The 14746-nt window shown below is 44.2% G+C and overlaps 1 protein-coding gene across 1 annotated transcript in view; it reads right to left on the reverse strand.

Moving 5' to 3' along the window:
• Positions 1-3224: 3224 nt before the first annotated feature.
• Heca (hdc homolog, cell cycle regulator) overlaps positions 3225-14746 on the reverse strand; it is an 85730-nt gene continuing 74208 nt past the window's right edge. The window contains exons 3-5 of the mRNA XM_070667693.1: positions 5142-5330; positions 4813-4998; positions 3225-4405 (exon numbers count right to left, since the gene is read on the reverse strand). Coding sequence (XP_070523794.1) covers positions 4232-4405; positions 4813-4998; positions 5142-5330 — 549 coding nt within the window. The 3' untranslated portion in view covers positions 3225-4231. The remainder of the gene's footprint in view (positions 4406-4812; positions 4999-5141; positions 5331-14746) is intronic.

Raw genomic sequence — 14746 nt, forward strand, 5'->3', positions numbered from 1 at the left:
AAATGTATTTCTTTGAGTCTGCAAGTTCGGGCTAACGCCGAGTGACCTCGCGAACGGATTCTGTGACCCTGAAGCAGGTGGTTTCTCGACGCGCCACTATCGCCCACGCCGGTTGATAAAAATAGCAAAAGTACAAAATCACTATAGTAATTACCCGAATAAAAAAGATTAATCCTAGCGTAACATTAGCCTTATTAACTACAGAGCTAAGCGCGCCGACGCGCGATCGATGATAAAGACACTCACTTGCTGTCCTTTTTAGAAAGAAAAAAAGCAGCGGCTCGCTACGACGTACCGTCAGTAACGAGGAAAGGTAATCTTTTTTTTTTCCTCTCCCCTTTCGCGACAAACTCTTCGCGTAAATGTTCGTCGTCTTTCTACGTCCGAGAACCCAGGCGGAAGTTCGAATCCGACCGGGACACTTCCGTCTCCATGCATCATCGAAGTTGTAAAAGAATGAAACTAAGGTGCTCGAAATGCTCTCAGGCTAACCTACGACTGCTTGGCGGCAACGTAATTGATCAAAAAATTGTCTAAATTCTGGGAGGAAGGCTCCTGGGTGGTTTTACTACTATGACCAATTTCCGGCGAAACATTAACATCGAAATACTAATCGTCAACTCTAAATTAACAATGAAAACCGTACATTTTTATCTCGTATTATTTCAAGTCATTTATCTAAATCTTTTGCTACTTGTGTCAAAATAAATAGATAAACGCGCGGTTTCGTGCCACGACGCTCTAAAATTTCCTATCGCCGCCCACGATCAATAAGTTGCGAGACAAAGCGATCGGCAATCAAAGAGAATGGTACGTTTAAATGTATTTCGCGAACGCTAGGAACCTCCCTAATTTTTTCTTTCTTTTTTTTTCTTTTTGCTTTTTTTTTTATTACAAATCTACGCGGTGAAATGATGCTCGCGACCGCGTTCAGGCCGCGGCAAATAGTCATGACCTTCGGAAAGTCGATCCTCTCGAGTTCTTCGCGACGGAAACTCAGAGGAGTGAGCTGACCAACGCGTGTATCGCTGGTTCTCTGTGAAAATTGAAAGCAGTAGGGAGTACAGGCGACGCGCGCGTCCATGCACGCGTCATGAGTCGTCGCGGAAAATTTCTCGTACACGTTTTCGGCCGTCGCGTTAATTTTGAAAAAGGAAATAAAAATTGATTTACTTACCTTGAAAAAAAAAAAAAAAAAAAAAAAAAATACCTTGCACCTTCGTTTATAAAAGCCAAATTCAAGTGTCTCGATAGAATTTTGTGCAGAAAAGTAAAGATTCGCCGTGGCCGACGGGTTGTTCTTTTCCGACTTCGTCGTATTTCGCATGTGACAATTGGAGTCCATTCTCGACGTCTCTGGCGTCACTTGCAAATTTTTACCGCACGTGCCATGAGAACGAAATTCAACCCTCCTTTCGCTGTTTCGATCAAAGCGGCCGTGCTGCACTTTTTAATCCGCGGAGGTGGCGAACTCGATAAAAGGTAACTCGAACGAAGAACGACGAGAGGTGCGAATTGCGAAACGAAACGTGGAAAAAAAAAAAAAATAAATGGGAAGGGACGAAAGACGGAGAACGTTAAAACGTTGCTTCGCTTGGCAATTGCTCGTTTGGCACTCTGAGAAAAAGTACGATCGAGACGAAACGAGTCGGAGGACTTGAACGCGACGTCGTCCTCCGCTATTAAACGCGCGAGAAATTAATTAGCGCGGGAGTTCTCTTCGGGAAACGGCCGCGAATTTTCCGACTCGGCTTTCTGAAGAAAGAACTCCTCCCCGAACTCATGAGTCTTGATGCCGTTCCATTAATTGCGCGTGAATTATTTTTTTAGATTTTTCTTTTTTCTTTTTCAACCCCCTGCTTTGTTATCTCGCTCCTTTTTGATCTTTCAATAAGCTGCGAATGTACGCGAAAACTGCGTGACTACTTTACTAATAATTTCAATGTTTCTATTTTCCTTTTCATAATTAGTTTCTTATGATATATAAAAAAAAGTTCGCGTTCTTTGAACAAACTATTATCTAATTATAATAATCTCTCTTCGGAGAGGATTTTCTCAGTGGCTAAATATTAAACAAACAGCTTAAAGTATTATCTACAAAAGTGCTGAAAATTCAAGTGCTTAAATAATATTTAAAAACCTAATTTATCAGTCGCGAATTAACGCCGTGTTATTTTTCACATCTCGAATTGATAGCGCCATAAAAAATAAAATAAAACATAAATGCAGATTCCTTCTTAGTCTTTTACGTAATGTTGAAAAACGAAAAAGCGCGCTCGTATCGGATGCGCCGTCATCAGTCATACGTGCAAACAAAACAGTACTTTTTGCTTTTATCGGACGCATGGCCGATGAAAGCGACTAAAGGCGCCGCCGAAGTAGTCATGCAGCCTCCGCGGTCGACATCGCGTGGTACACTTTCGCGCATGAAACGCGGGGCGTCGTATTATCTCCTAAATACACCGTACGGATTAAGTATACTTTTTCCTTTTCTTCTTTTTTTTTTTTTTTAAATCGAAGTAATGTAAAAAAGGTACACAATCGACTATACTACCTTGAGAACGGTGGGCGGTCATTTTGCGGGACGGCCGCTATTGGTGGACAGCAACGACCAGCATCGCCAGAGAAAATAAAAAGAAACGGAGGTTCTCCCTCTCTTCCCAAACTCGGGTTGTGTTTTCCACTTCGCGGAGAAAATTTTGTGCCGAGAATTAAGCGCCGCGGTAACCGCGGATCATCTCGAAATTGTCGATTCTAAGTGTCGCGGCGGACAATTGGCCAGTTACAGAATTTGATCTTGCGATTCCCTGATAATCCAAGTCTACCACGACGCCGTGGTTAACTCTTGGAAAAAAATTTTCTCCATTCGATACGTTATGTACACCGGCTACCTCGGACGATCATGACTTTCCGCGAGTCCCGAGCGATCGGTCCACTTTAGGTAAGGGCTCGCCCTTTACGACCGGCGCGGAAATTCCTCGCGGAAAATCGCGACGCGCGATAAAAGCCCACCGAACGAGCTCGTGGGTCCCTAAACAAAATCAACATGGCCGCCGTAAACGTATAAACTAATAAAATGTAAAAAAAACAACGTGTTCTCGATTATCTAAGTAACAAACGATAGTTATTTCTTCCCCGCCCAATCTTTCCTAGAAAGTAGCCTTCTCTTTTCTCCTCCTCTCCGTTCGCAATGAAGGAAATCGACCACTCTCTGTGTCCATAAATCGTTTATCTCTGCCTAAATTTATTTCGTGTATTTCTTTTTCTTAAAGCGATTCCACTATGCATCGTGAAAACGGGAGACGACGCGGTTATCTGGTCACTGAAGTCGCCTACCGTCTGGAATAGATGATTCGGTTAATTAAGAATCGTATAAAAGCAAATTTTCGCAACAGAAGGGCTTATTGATTAAAAACCATCTATACCAGAAAGGCACGGCCACTTTTCTGTGTGACAATCGTTAAAGTAACGTACGCGAATAAAAAACATAACCGTTTATTTCCGCAGAAACGCGCGATAGATGCTTTGGAAAGCTCAAAGAGCGACGAAAGGAAGAGAATAAAATACACCAATATGCAAATATCGCGTCGCGGATCGTCAAATGCTCGATAAGCCCGGCCGTCTCTCGTTCGGCGTCAAGCCTGAACAAACAAATCTACAATCAATATTAAAAAGAAACATGTTTAATTTTATTAGCACTACGGAAATGCGCTAGGGGGCTCGCGCACCGTCGTCGCATAGAGTAGCCGTTTAATATTAAAAAAAAAAAAAAAAAAAAAAAAAAAAAAAGAACAAAAACTTCTAGGGAATTATGCGGAGATAAGGCCAGCTGTCGACCGAGACAAAGGCGTCTGGAATCGCGGGCACGGTATCCGTCCTCTCCGCCGACGCGAATTAACTTCAAATCTCGACTTCCGTTTTCTTTCCCGTTTTCTCAGTGAATTTCATCAAAGGTCGAAAGTTTGATCAAATTTACCAATCGAGTCTGTTAATCCGCGTCGGTGGGAACGACTCCAGCTCTGGTGGGAGTCAATCGGGCGGATTGGATAACGTAAATCGGGGAAGAAAAGATCCCGTGCGCGTATTCCACCTTTGGCGGTGTCTGCTGGTGGCGGGGGGGTGGATTCTAGAGCACGGTCGTTCGGAACAGGGAAATCGACTTGTAGAAAAGTGGGCACAAGTCGGCCGCGTTCGCGCGCATACGCCGGCGGTTCGCTAAGTTCCCTAATGGTTACGGCCACTGGCTGTAGAGCTGAAACTGCTCGCGGGTGAAGCAGGCCGAGAGCGGCTTCACGAAGTGGGCGTCGACCGCCCTGCAGTGCGGGCAGCCGAAGACGCGGCTGTAGTCCGAGTAGAAGTTCAGCCGTTGGTGAGGGTAGATCAGGGGTTTCTGGCAGCTGTTGCACTGGAACGAAAACGAAACGGACGCTACGTTCATTTCGTTGCTCTCCCTTGAGCGGCGCGGGCCGACCGTGGCGAATCGGCGGAACGAGCACGCAGTTTCGATCGCCTGATTCGCCACGCGTTACTATTTTGTACTGCTTGAAACATTCGCAATCCGTACTAGCGTCTCAAGTCGCGCTTGAGCTAATTAACTTGTAAAATAAAAAAATTAAAAAAAAAAAATTAATAAAATAAATTCCGGTAAAAATATTAAATTGAGAAAAATTAACTAAATAAACCGGGAATAAAAATTTAATTTAGTTTAAATGACTCGAAGATTCTATTTCGATAATCTACTGCACGACGTATTAAAGCTCGTGAATGAAGGGATTGAAATTTAATCGAGGTAAAATCAAATTCTGGGCTTACCTTGAGCCGCTCGCTGCAGCAGGGCATAGCGGCGAAGATGTCATAGCTATACATGGTACCGAGAACCAAGCTCGAGCCATCCCACGGTTGGGTGCAGAAGCGGCAGCGGACGGGTTGTCCGCCGCTGCCTTCTAGGCAGCTCATGCACACGGCTGACAAAAATTGTGTGCGACCCTCGACCTTCACCTGAAATAAAATCGCCGAAAAAAAATTAATTTTATATAATTTAATAAAATTGTAATCGTTATTTTTAATTAATTTTTTTTTTAACGAGAAGAAATCGAAGCTCGTAAAATATTTCGGCAATTTTTTTTTATAATAAAACGTACCTCGGCGCAAGCAGGTGAATGTTGTCTCGGTGACAAGAAAAACGTCCCGTCCACTAACGGATACCTGTCGAAAACCAGCATGGCCGCGCGGCAAAGGACGCATGTAACTCGAGACCATTGCAGGGCGGCCAATGTTGATAGAATAAAGCATCTGGTGTCGTCGTTGCCATGATTACCCTCGTCCTCCATCTGGAAACAAACCATGAAACCCATCGTTAGGTCGCGTCACACCAACTTACACAAAAATAGTTAAAAATAAGTAGGAGACCATCCGCAATAGTTTTCACTTCGAATCGAGCTCCCTTTGGAATTTTTCTTTGGAAAATAGAAAATCACGAAGAAAATTAATCCGTCTTTTTTTTTCAAATTGATAAAAAATACAGATTAAAAATTACATGCCGATAACAACGCTCTGTCCCCGAGTCAATCTTGTTTCCCGTCTACTCGCGAAAGTTGCGATAGTTTGATTGCAGAATCTACGTCTTTAAAGTTAGCGAAATAAAATGAGCAGAATTAATTCTCACTAATGCTTTTATTCGTTGCTCATTTGTTGCTAAAAAGTTGCCAAAAAATAAAAACTTGCAGAGTAACAAATTTTTATTTTTTGGCAACTTTTCAGCAACAAATGAGCGACAAAAAAACATTAGTAAGAATTAATTCTGCTCGTTTTGTTCCGCTAACTTATAAGACATGCGGAATCTCCCGATCCGAGAACTTTACGCGCGAAGTAATAACGTCGGCGACGTCAACAAAGCCCGGGCCCGCCCCGCTCGTTAAACCAGTTTCCGTGGGACGTTTGCCGTAGCCCCCGGGGGGAGAGAAGTGCGCCTTGATACCGTTGCCGTAAAAAGACCGAAAGCGAGGGTGGAAGGCCCGGTGTTGCATCCTCCGAGCCTCGCCAGCGGATAAACTGCGAAGGCGGTGGCTGCGAGGCGCCGTAAAATTTTTTTCGTGACTAGTCAGAAGGGCGGGTGAATTAAAAAAAACCAATTTATTTTCCATAGATTAATTGACAAACGAATACTGGGTTATGATAACCCAAGACAATGTTAAAAAAAATTTTTTTTATACTTCAAATATTACCAACTTTTTTTTCTAACGTGCGGCGATAAAAAAAAATGTTTTAAAATTTATACATTGAATAGTTGCGTTTGAGGGTTGAAGCGGTAAAGAACAGAGATTCGGGCGGAAGTTTTGGAAAACAAAAGTCGAGTGGCGAAAGGCAAAGATAACAAGAAGGGTTTCCAAAAAATTTTCGTCAAATCTTAAATAGTATCTTGAAAGTCTGAAGTAGAGTTCTCTTCCGAGAAGGAAGTGAAGTGAAAGATCTGACGACGGTTGCACCGCGGTAAAAACGGTCTTAATAACGAAAGGAGAAAAGGACGAAGCGCAGAGGCGAAAGAAGCACGGGGCCAGGGAAACTGCAATAGGAAGGAAAATTGAAAAGTAGCGTCAAAAAGGCCAGAGGACCGGAGACGGAGGAAGCGGAAACGGGGCGTCTCTGCTACCGACGGGGAAAAACTGTTGCCAGTAGACGACATTTATAACCATAGTAAATAACCGGTCTTTCTACTCTGTTACTTTAAGGAAAAACGTAAAATGGGCGGCGAAAAGATGTTTGCGGAATACAAAAGTAGAGACGCCGCATTACTGCGTTCCTAATAATTACCTGCTACGCGATATTACTCCCGCAATTAACATAAAAAAGAAAACAAAAATAGATATCAATTATTCCAAGTACATGTACACAAAAAATTAAATCAAGAACGTTAATTTCATAAATAAACAAAAACACTGATTGTGTTAATTTAAATATATGTTTTAATTAAAAATTAATTTTCTTTAACTTAAACCAATTTTTCTTTTTTTTTTATGTTTAGAAATAGCGTTAAAGTGAAATCAATTTTTTCCCTAAATTCACAACGGCAGGTCGGGATAAGTTTCTCGCGTATCTCCCTATTTACTTCGGGAGCCCAGAAACTCGTTTGCTCTTTGTTTTCGTCGATACGTGACGTCCCGTTCATCCGCGAGATTCCTCGAAGATGAAAGTATATTTCCAGACCGCGCGGAGAGGCTTTCGAGTGTTTGAAGTGACCGAGGGACACGAGTGAAGAAGTAGGGAAGGAGAATACGGGAATGAGGGAATAAACGAAAGAGAAAAGGAGACACGGGGGAGAAAGGAGAAAAATACCCACGGTCCTCCGACTCCGGCGTATTCGTGGATTCGAATAAAACGAGAAAGAAAGAGAAAGAGATAGAGAGAGAAGGCAGGAATCCTTGACGCATTCTCGGATGCTCAAGAGACCCATACGTACATCCATTTATCCGTCCACATATCTCGCCGTGAGTACTCAGCGCCGATGTCGAGGAAATAAATTGAATTGGGACGTCGCGAATGTACGAGCAACGAATCCGCGGACGTGCGTGCGCAAATGTACAGGCGGATGTACATACTCGTCGGTCGTCCCTGTAATTTTACGCGGCCGACGTTAGGACTAATTGCGGGGGACACTTCGCGCGGCACGCGTCGCGCGAAATCAGGAGGAAAATTATAAATAACGATCCGCGCGATCGCGTGCATCCCGACAATGCAAAGAAGGCGTGGAGGCGGCGAACCCTCTCGCTTCGCACCCCCCGACGAGACTGCCTAATTACTCGTTTAAGATAAGATTTCCATCAAACCTTCAGCGGGCGGTGTGATTAACGGCGCCCTTAAAGAGCCGAACGACACGGCGGACGAGATCGTTGCCCGCGATTTAGGGGCATTTAATTCGCCCGACGTGGAAAATCCGCCGGGAAGACGATTGATCGCGATAGCCGCATAAACCGTGTGAAAAATTCACACGTTTCGCACAATAACGCGAGCACCGATGTGATTGCGTGTAAATAATGAATATCGACAAATGGAAATAAGAAATCTCTCCCAACGAGCGAAATGATCAACGATATATTTTTTTTCTCGGGGCCTTCGCCCCCTTTCGATTTACATCCCCGGCAGTAAATTTGAATTCAAGCGTGTCGTTTATAATTTAGGACGAACAAATTGCCGCCCACCTTTCCGATGTAGGCGCGCTGCCGGCCGCGGGCGCGCTTATTTCCGGTGGGATTCGCGCGGCCCCCGCGGAACCCTCGTCTGTCAAAAATTCTTATCGCGTGAATAAGTAAGAACGACACGCCGGGTGGGGTGATCCCGGGGTAGCTTCGTGCTTCCATTAACGCGCGCGAGGAGTTACGCAGCCCTCTTTCACATTTTCCTTGTCAAAATGGCGCGGAGGAATGCGCTTGCCATTTCGCGCTTGATTTCCCGACAATGTAAATCCTAAATAAAAATTATGCCTTAGGTGTTTGTTAGATTCCGCGCCTCAGAAACTAAAGTAAAAAAAAAAAAAAAAAAACATAAGAATTTAAAATAATTTTATTCGTGATAAGAAATATGTAAGAAGCCTTCGGCGGAGATAATAAACTTAATCTGATAAGAATTATTAATTAATAAAATTAAAGAATGTAACGTCTATTAATTTTCGCGTTTTCCTATTTTACGTTTTTTTTTTGTAAAAATTATTATCAAGTTTAGTTAGCCGCAATAAATCTGTCTAGTATCGGTCGTTTAGTCATTGTCCAGACCTGCTTTCTAAATAGATATCTAAACGTTTTTCGCCGCGTGCTAGTCTACTGCGTGATCTGATCTTACGCAACGCGCGCTCGACTGCCGAATTCGCCGGATCAGCTGGGTTCCTCCGCCCGCGCGGACTCGATAATTGCCGTCCGTAAAGAGCGCTGTAAATGTCAGTCACCTGCGTCTCGAGAGTCTCTCGCGCGGAGTTTCACCGGAAAGTTTTGCGAAAAAGCTTTAACGACCAAGGCGAATGTCGGCCGCTGCTTCGGTATTTCGCTTTGCATAATTGCGACATAATTCGCGCGCTTTATCGCTCCTCCGTGTCTTTAATGTCCCGGAAAGTTTCAGAGTTCGGTCCCGGAGCCCAACAGCGGGGCGAGCGACAATACCTCGTTAGAGCCTAATGTCGCCGCAAAAGAACTAGGATTCGAGGGTTGTAAACTACCTTGCGAATTGCCGACTGTCCCTGAAACCGAACGATTTTAATACCGTAAGAAAGTATAATCCGCGATAGAAAATGCTGGCATTCATCCGGCAACAAACATAAAAACTACGAGTGATTAGAAAAATAAGCAGATGCGAGACAAAGCTAATTAATTGAACCGCAAGGTTCAAGTATGAAAAATTTTTCTTCCTGTAAAACACTTTGTGCCGGTTTTATTTTACGAATCTAAATCGACTTCGAAGCGGAAGAAAGTCGCGGGAGAAAGTCGTCGGCGAAAATTGGAAATACGGGGTGAGATAAACGCGGGGGATGCGCGCGTGGTCCATTTACAGATGAATCGGAGGGAGACGGCCGCGCGATGGCACGTTTTATTGCTAATAGGATGTTGCCCGGTTAATTCCCGGCAGAGAACCCTTTATATTAAGAATTATAAGATTAAATTAGGTGAAATAAATAAATAAACGGTTAGCCATTGTCCGCCGTAGCATTTAAACTTCTGATTATATGATGATCCACAACTACTTTAATATAATAATTTTTAATATAATATTTCTTTTTTCCCGCGCAGTCTTTGTTCTAGGTTTATTTCCTTCGTCGCGTTTTTTGAGTATCCGTTTATCCACCGCGTGAGAATCCGAACTCTAAAATGTTGATCGTCAAGTTCGAATCTCGCTCGTCGAGGGAGAATTCTGAGTCGCATGAAAATGTTATCGCGTTTCCTTCCTCGTCGCCCTTCAGCGTGCCACAGTCCTCGTTCTCCTCCTCGTCATCGTCGTCGTCGTCGCGAAAAGTCGTCACGGGGCTGCGTGGGACTTTAACGCAGGCCCCCGTCGTTTTACGAGCCTTTGAGGAACTAATTGCGCCGCGCGGCGCGGAAAAATTTACGGCCAGTTTTCACCTCGCGCTAAGTTATCGCCGGAGAGACGGGGCTATTATCGCCAGAATGGACCGCTATCTGGAATGCCGGAAAGTAGCCGATGGTTTATCGCCACTTACACAACGACGGGGGGAGAAAGGGTGTTCCGCGTTTATTTCGCCAATCTTCTCGCGCGATTCGAAAGCCAAGACGCGCGATTAGCACGATTTACACATCCGGACGTTAAGAAAAAAGCTGCGACTTGATTTTGCAAGCGGCCTACCTTCGACGAAGTTGGCGAAAGATATTTCGTATTCCCGCTTATTTATTTATATTTTATTTTCTTTTTAAGAGAACATGCATTGTGGATCAAATTAAGATTTTTTTTTTAAGGCGAATTAAATTATTCTTCGAGAAACAATTTTATTTGTGCAAAATTCCGATTAATTTGTCGGAAACTGTTTTAGTAATCTAGATTATAGAGCGAGATTCGTGATAAATGGCACGAGCGCGACGGGGCACGGTCGCTTCTTTTTCCCCGAGCCCGCGGTGGTCGTCTAATAGATAGAATTGTATCTCGCCGCGAGATCTGCCAGGCACCCGCGTGTACGAGGGTGGAGAACGGTTATTACAAGATTATATTACGACGGAATCTCGTTGAAGCCGCTTCACCACGGGCCACCCCTTGATCATATCGCGGCCCGGGGGGGAGGGAGGGCCTCGCCCAGCAATTATTACTCTCCGAATCGCTTTCAACGCCACCAACGTCGGACGCTCGGCTCTTTCCTGATAAATCTCCGCGCCGCCGATAACGCACCGCGGGCACGTCGAGCGCTCGATTTTTTTTTCTTTCTTTTTTCTTTCTCTTCCGCAACACGTGGCGTGTCTCGCGTAGGGAAACTCTTCTTCTACGTGTCCGACAATAAGTCCCACGTGCGTCGGCACGGTCGTCGGAGGAGCGAAATGGAGTGAACGACCGTTATTACGGGGCCGTAATGAGAGAGGCGGCGGGAGGGAGGGAGAGGGCTATTTTTGGATAGGAGAGACGTGCGGTCAGAGATCGCTCCGAATTAGGAGGGACTATTTTCATTACGTGCTTCAGCCCCCTCGCGAACGAGACGAAGGGGGGTCGAATAACCTCGAGAGCTGTATTTCCCTTACGCCCGAACGGCCGGGAATGGCCTACCTGCATTTATCCCGCTATTTTGCTTCTATTACGTCACGGGGCGCGCGCGGGGGAGGTCTTCGGAAACAAAGAAGCTCTCCCCGACAAGAGGCGAATATGTTTCCTCGTTCTTACCGGCGGAAAAGCGACGTGGAAGGCTTTTAGCCTGGACCCCCTTCGCGCTTAACCCTTCGACGAGTTGGACGTGAGGAGAAAATTAACCAACGTATATTTTGTAGAGCACTACTTACGGACGGCGAAACATAATAGGATTGTTAGGTGCCGAAAAATTTATGCGATGGAATTTATTACCTTTTTTTTTTTAATTATATGTATATAATTATTGATATATTTTTTTTATTCATATTTAAGTTTCTTTATTGATTTAAATATAATTTAATAATTATAAATTTTTCTTTTTTTCAGGTAAGTCTTGGCAAAATGTTACTAAAAGCGAGCGAATAAGGGCAACGGCCTTTCCGTAGTCGGTGAGTAATATTATTAAAGAATCTTCCCTGCAAAAATGCGATCACCTCACAGATGGTCGTAAAAACGTGGGATTCTTCGAGAAACATCGGCATGTTTTATTCGCGAAACCGAGCGTATCGCCCAGCTGCTGCAGCGTTGTCGCACGGTGTCCTTTTGCCTTTTCCTTTTTTTTTTTTTTTCCACCGTACTTTTCGCCCTGCAGATTGTTCGGAATTGGCATCATAATTCGCGCGATTGTCAAATAATCGTCGGGAAGCTTTCGCTTCTCAGTGAAGCACACATAAAATCAATCGCGTTTTCTCACGTTCTTTTATGAAATAATGCGTTATAAATAATAAAGTAAAGAACGAAACAAAAATGTTTTCATTAAACACTATTAAGAAAAAAATTATTTCAAAAGTAAAAGTAAGAGTTTCTCGAAAATTTATAGAAATAGACTTGGATTTTAATTTCCGACACTCGGCACGACGTTCAGAGAACCCTTTGAGCCGTAGTTAAGTAAACAACCTTCCCTGCGCAAACGCAAGACAAGCGTTCACAGCGAGACAACATAGCGGGCATACTAATTACAACGTTACATTGTCGCCGGCTCTCGAACACCGGACGATCCTAAATTACCAAGAGCGCGATCGGCGAGAGACCGGTCGTGTTTTCGTGCTCCAGTAAGTTCGGCGGTTCTCTATCGCGTACCGTATACAGTATAACGTAGGTAATAGGGATAACGTCCCTTCCTCACGGCCGGTTACTTCGCCTAACGACATTCAAATTCCATTAAAGTGCCGCGATGCGCGTTAACCGGCGACTTTCGGATCGCAGTATCGATTCCTCAGGACGTAAAACTCTTCCCGTAAAAACTAACACAAACAGAAGTAAAAAAAAAAAAGAGAGAAAAAATTAATAATAAAAAGAATTTAATACGTTTGTTACGTGACGAAGTCCGACGACCATCTCGCGCCTCATCAAAAACGGAAACGGATAGATTAGCGAGAGCTAATGGCAGTCGCGGACAGGACTGCCGTGACATATCAAACGCGTAATTCCGATACGTAACGTAATTAAAGCCGTGGCGACGTCCATTTACCAGATATTCGATTAACACGTCCAGCGCCATGATAACCAGACGATGGGGGACTGGTTGATGGGGATAATTAAACGTTACGTGTCCGATTCTTGATTTTTAATGTAGATATGGGGAGGGAGAGGGGGCAAATAAATAATAAGCTCCCAGGTGCAATTGCCGCTTTCACTCACTAAAGAGAGTCCGCTAAGTTTTCGAAGGGAGAGGTCGCCTCGTCGTAGAAGGCGAAACAAAGCGACGCAGAGAGGAGAAAGGGCGAAGGGTCGAGATCCCGCTACGGCGGCAACCCTTGAGAAATTTTACTAGGAAACGCACCCGATGAATTTACATAGAAATTCGCCGTCGGGGCGCGCACCTCGCTCTGAGAATTAACTCGGTTACGTCTAATGAGCGCCGAAGATGGCGAGAGAAACTTTCGGGAGGTGTTGTCGAAAGGGTTGCCTTTCGCGATCGATCCCGGCGCGCATCGGTTGCGTTCTTAGGTCGGCACGAGTGTATTAAACGCCGGACGCTTCTCGTCGAGGAAGAACCGCGAGCGAAGGGAGGGAAAACTTGGGGAAAACCACGCGCCGGAAACGAAGAAAAGCACTCGCGATACCGCGACGAAGCTCTGTCGCAGCTCTCAGGTTTAAATGATAAAATTACTAGGTCCGTGTATAAGCCTGTTTGTAAGCTTCTTACGAGAATTAACTATCCTCGTAAAATTAGCGGGTAGGTGTAAACTCTGTGCTCCTCGATTCCCAGCATCCCCCACCGCGACTCTCTTCTTGAATTCGGCCGCCGTTTCTTGGATTTTTTAATTTAGTATGGTCTTTTGTAATATATTTTATAGTATATAGTATGGAGTATAGTTTTTGCAATACCAATGGTGCAGAACAATTTGCAAAAGTGGGCGATAAATAAATAAAATAAAAATAAGGAAAATTCAAAAATTTTTTCCATTTTTAACATTCCGCTTCGTTGCCACTCACGTCGTTATCAAATTTGCGATGTAGGCACGTCACGTATTCACCCCTGATACGTTAATTATTTATCATGCGGGGTGAATTTATTCGCCGGTGACGGTACAGTTACAATGCCGGCTGAAGTATCGCTGGGATTCGTTTTAGCGACGAGATAACTGCAATTTTCCCTCGAAATATGAAGCCAGCCCTCCATTTTGCGATTCTCGATTATTACGGCACATCGACGAGATATAAAATAAAACGACATGTGCCATTTTTATCAAATAAATTTGTCGCGTTTTAAAATAACATAAAATCTAATTTTACAGACAAAATTATTTACAAGAGAATTAATTAATTAAAAAGTAAAAAAAAAAATAAAATAAAATAAAAGCGAAGTAAGACACGTCAGGGTTTATTTTTTCTTCTCACGAAAAAAAAAAAAAATAGCCCGATTAGATTTCGATAGTCCTGTCGACGAGACAGTTTCTGTTACGATACCATCGTCGATAAGTTAAAAAGGGAAGGTAGCAGCTTTCAGCCACCCTTTTGTTCGGGGACTGATAAGAGCGGCGCGCGTACACGCGCACTCGCACCCGTGCGTGAAAAGTTTCCATGCATATCGCGGGAGAATCAATAAAAGCGCGCTCGCGAGTCGTCCATACCTTGTCGAAAAAAAAAGCCCTTCGCGATTTGCAGAAGATAACTGCCGATGGGGAGAGTTTCGCTCCCCTCGCGCGGATTATAGGCAGAATTAAAATGAGAGACCGGATGAAAAGCTCCTCCCTCCATTTTTTTCTTTTTTTTTTTTTTTTCACATGCGTCGACTCGCCCGGTTTATCCGCGAGAAGCCTTCTCGCCAGATCGTCGTGAAAGAGAATCCGAAGTCGTGCACTCTGCGCTTCCACATTCCTCAATCGATAGCTATCTGAAACGAATCTGCATCGAGATGCGAGGACTCCGAGATAAAATCGTGCGATTGGACGGCCGCCGCTAGATCATCCATTTGCAG

Source organism: Cardiocondyla obscurior, linkage group LG16 (genome assembly GCF_019399895.1).
Source record: "Cardiocondyla obscurior isolate alpha-2009 linkage group LG16, Cobs3.1, whole genome shotgun sequence".
Lineage (NCBI taxonomy): Eukaryota > Metazoa > Arthropoda > Insecta > Hymenoptera > Formicidae > Cardiocondyla > Cardiocondyla obscurior.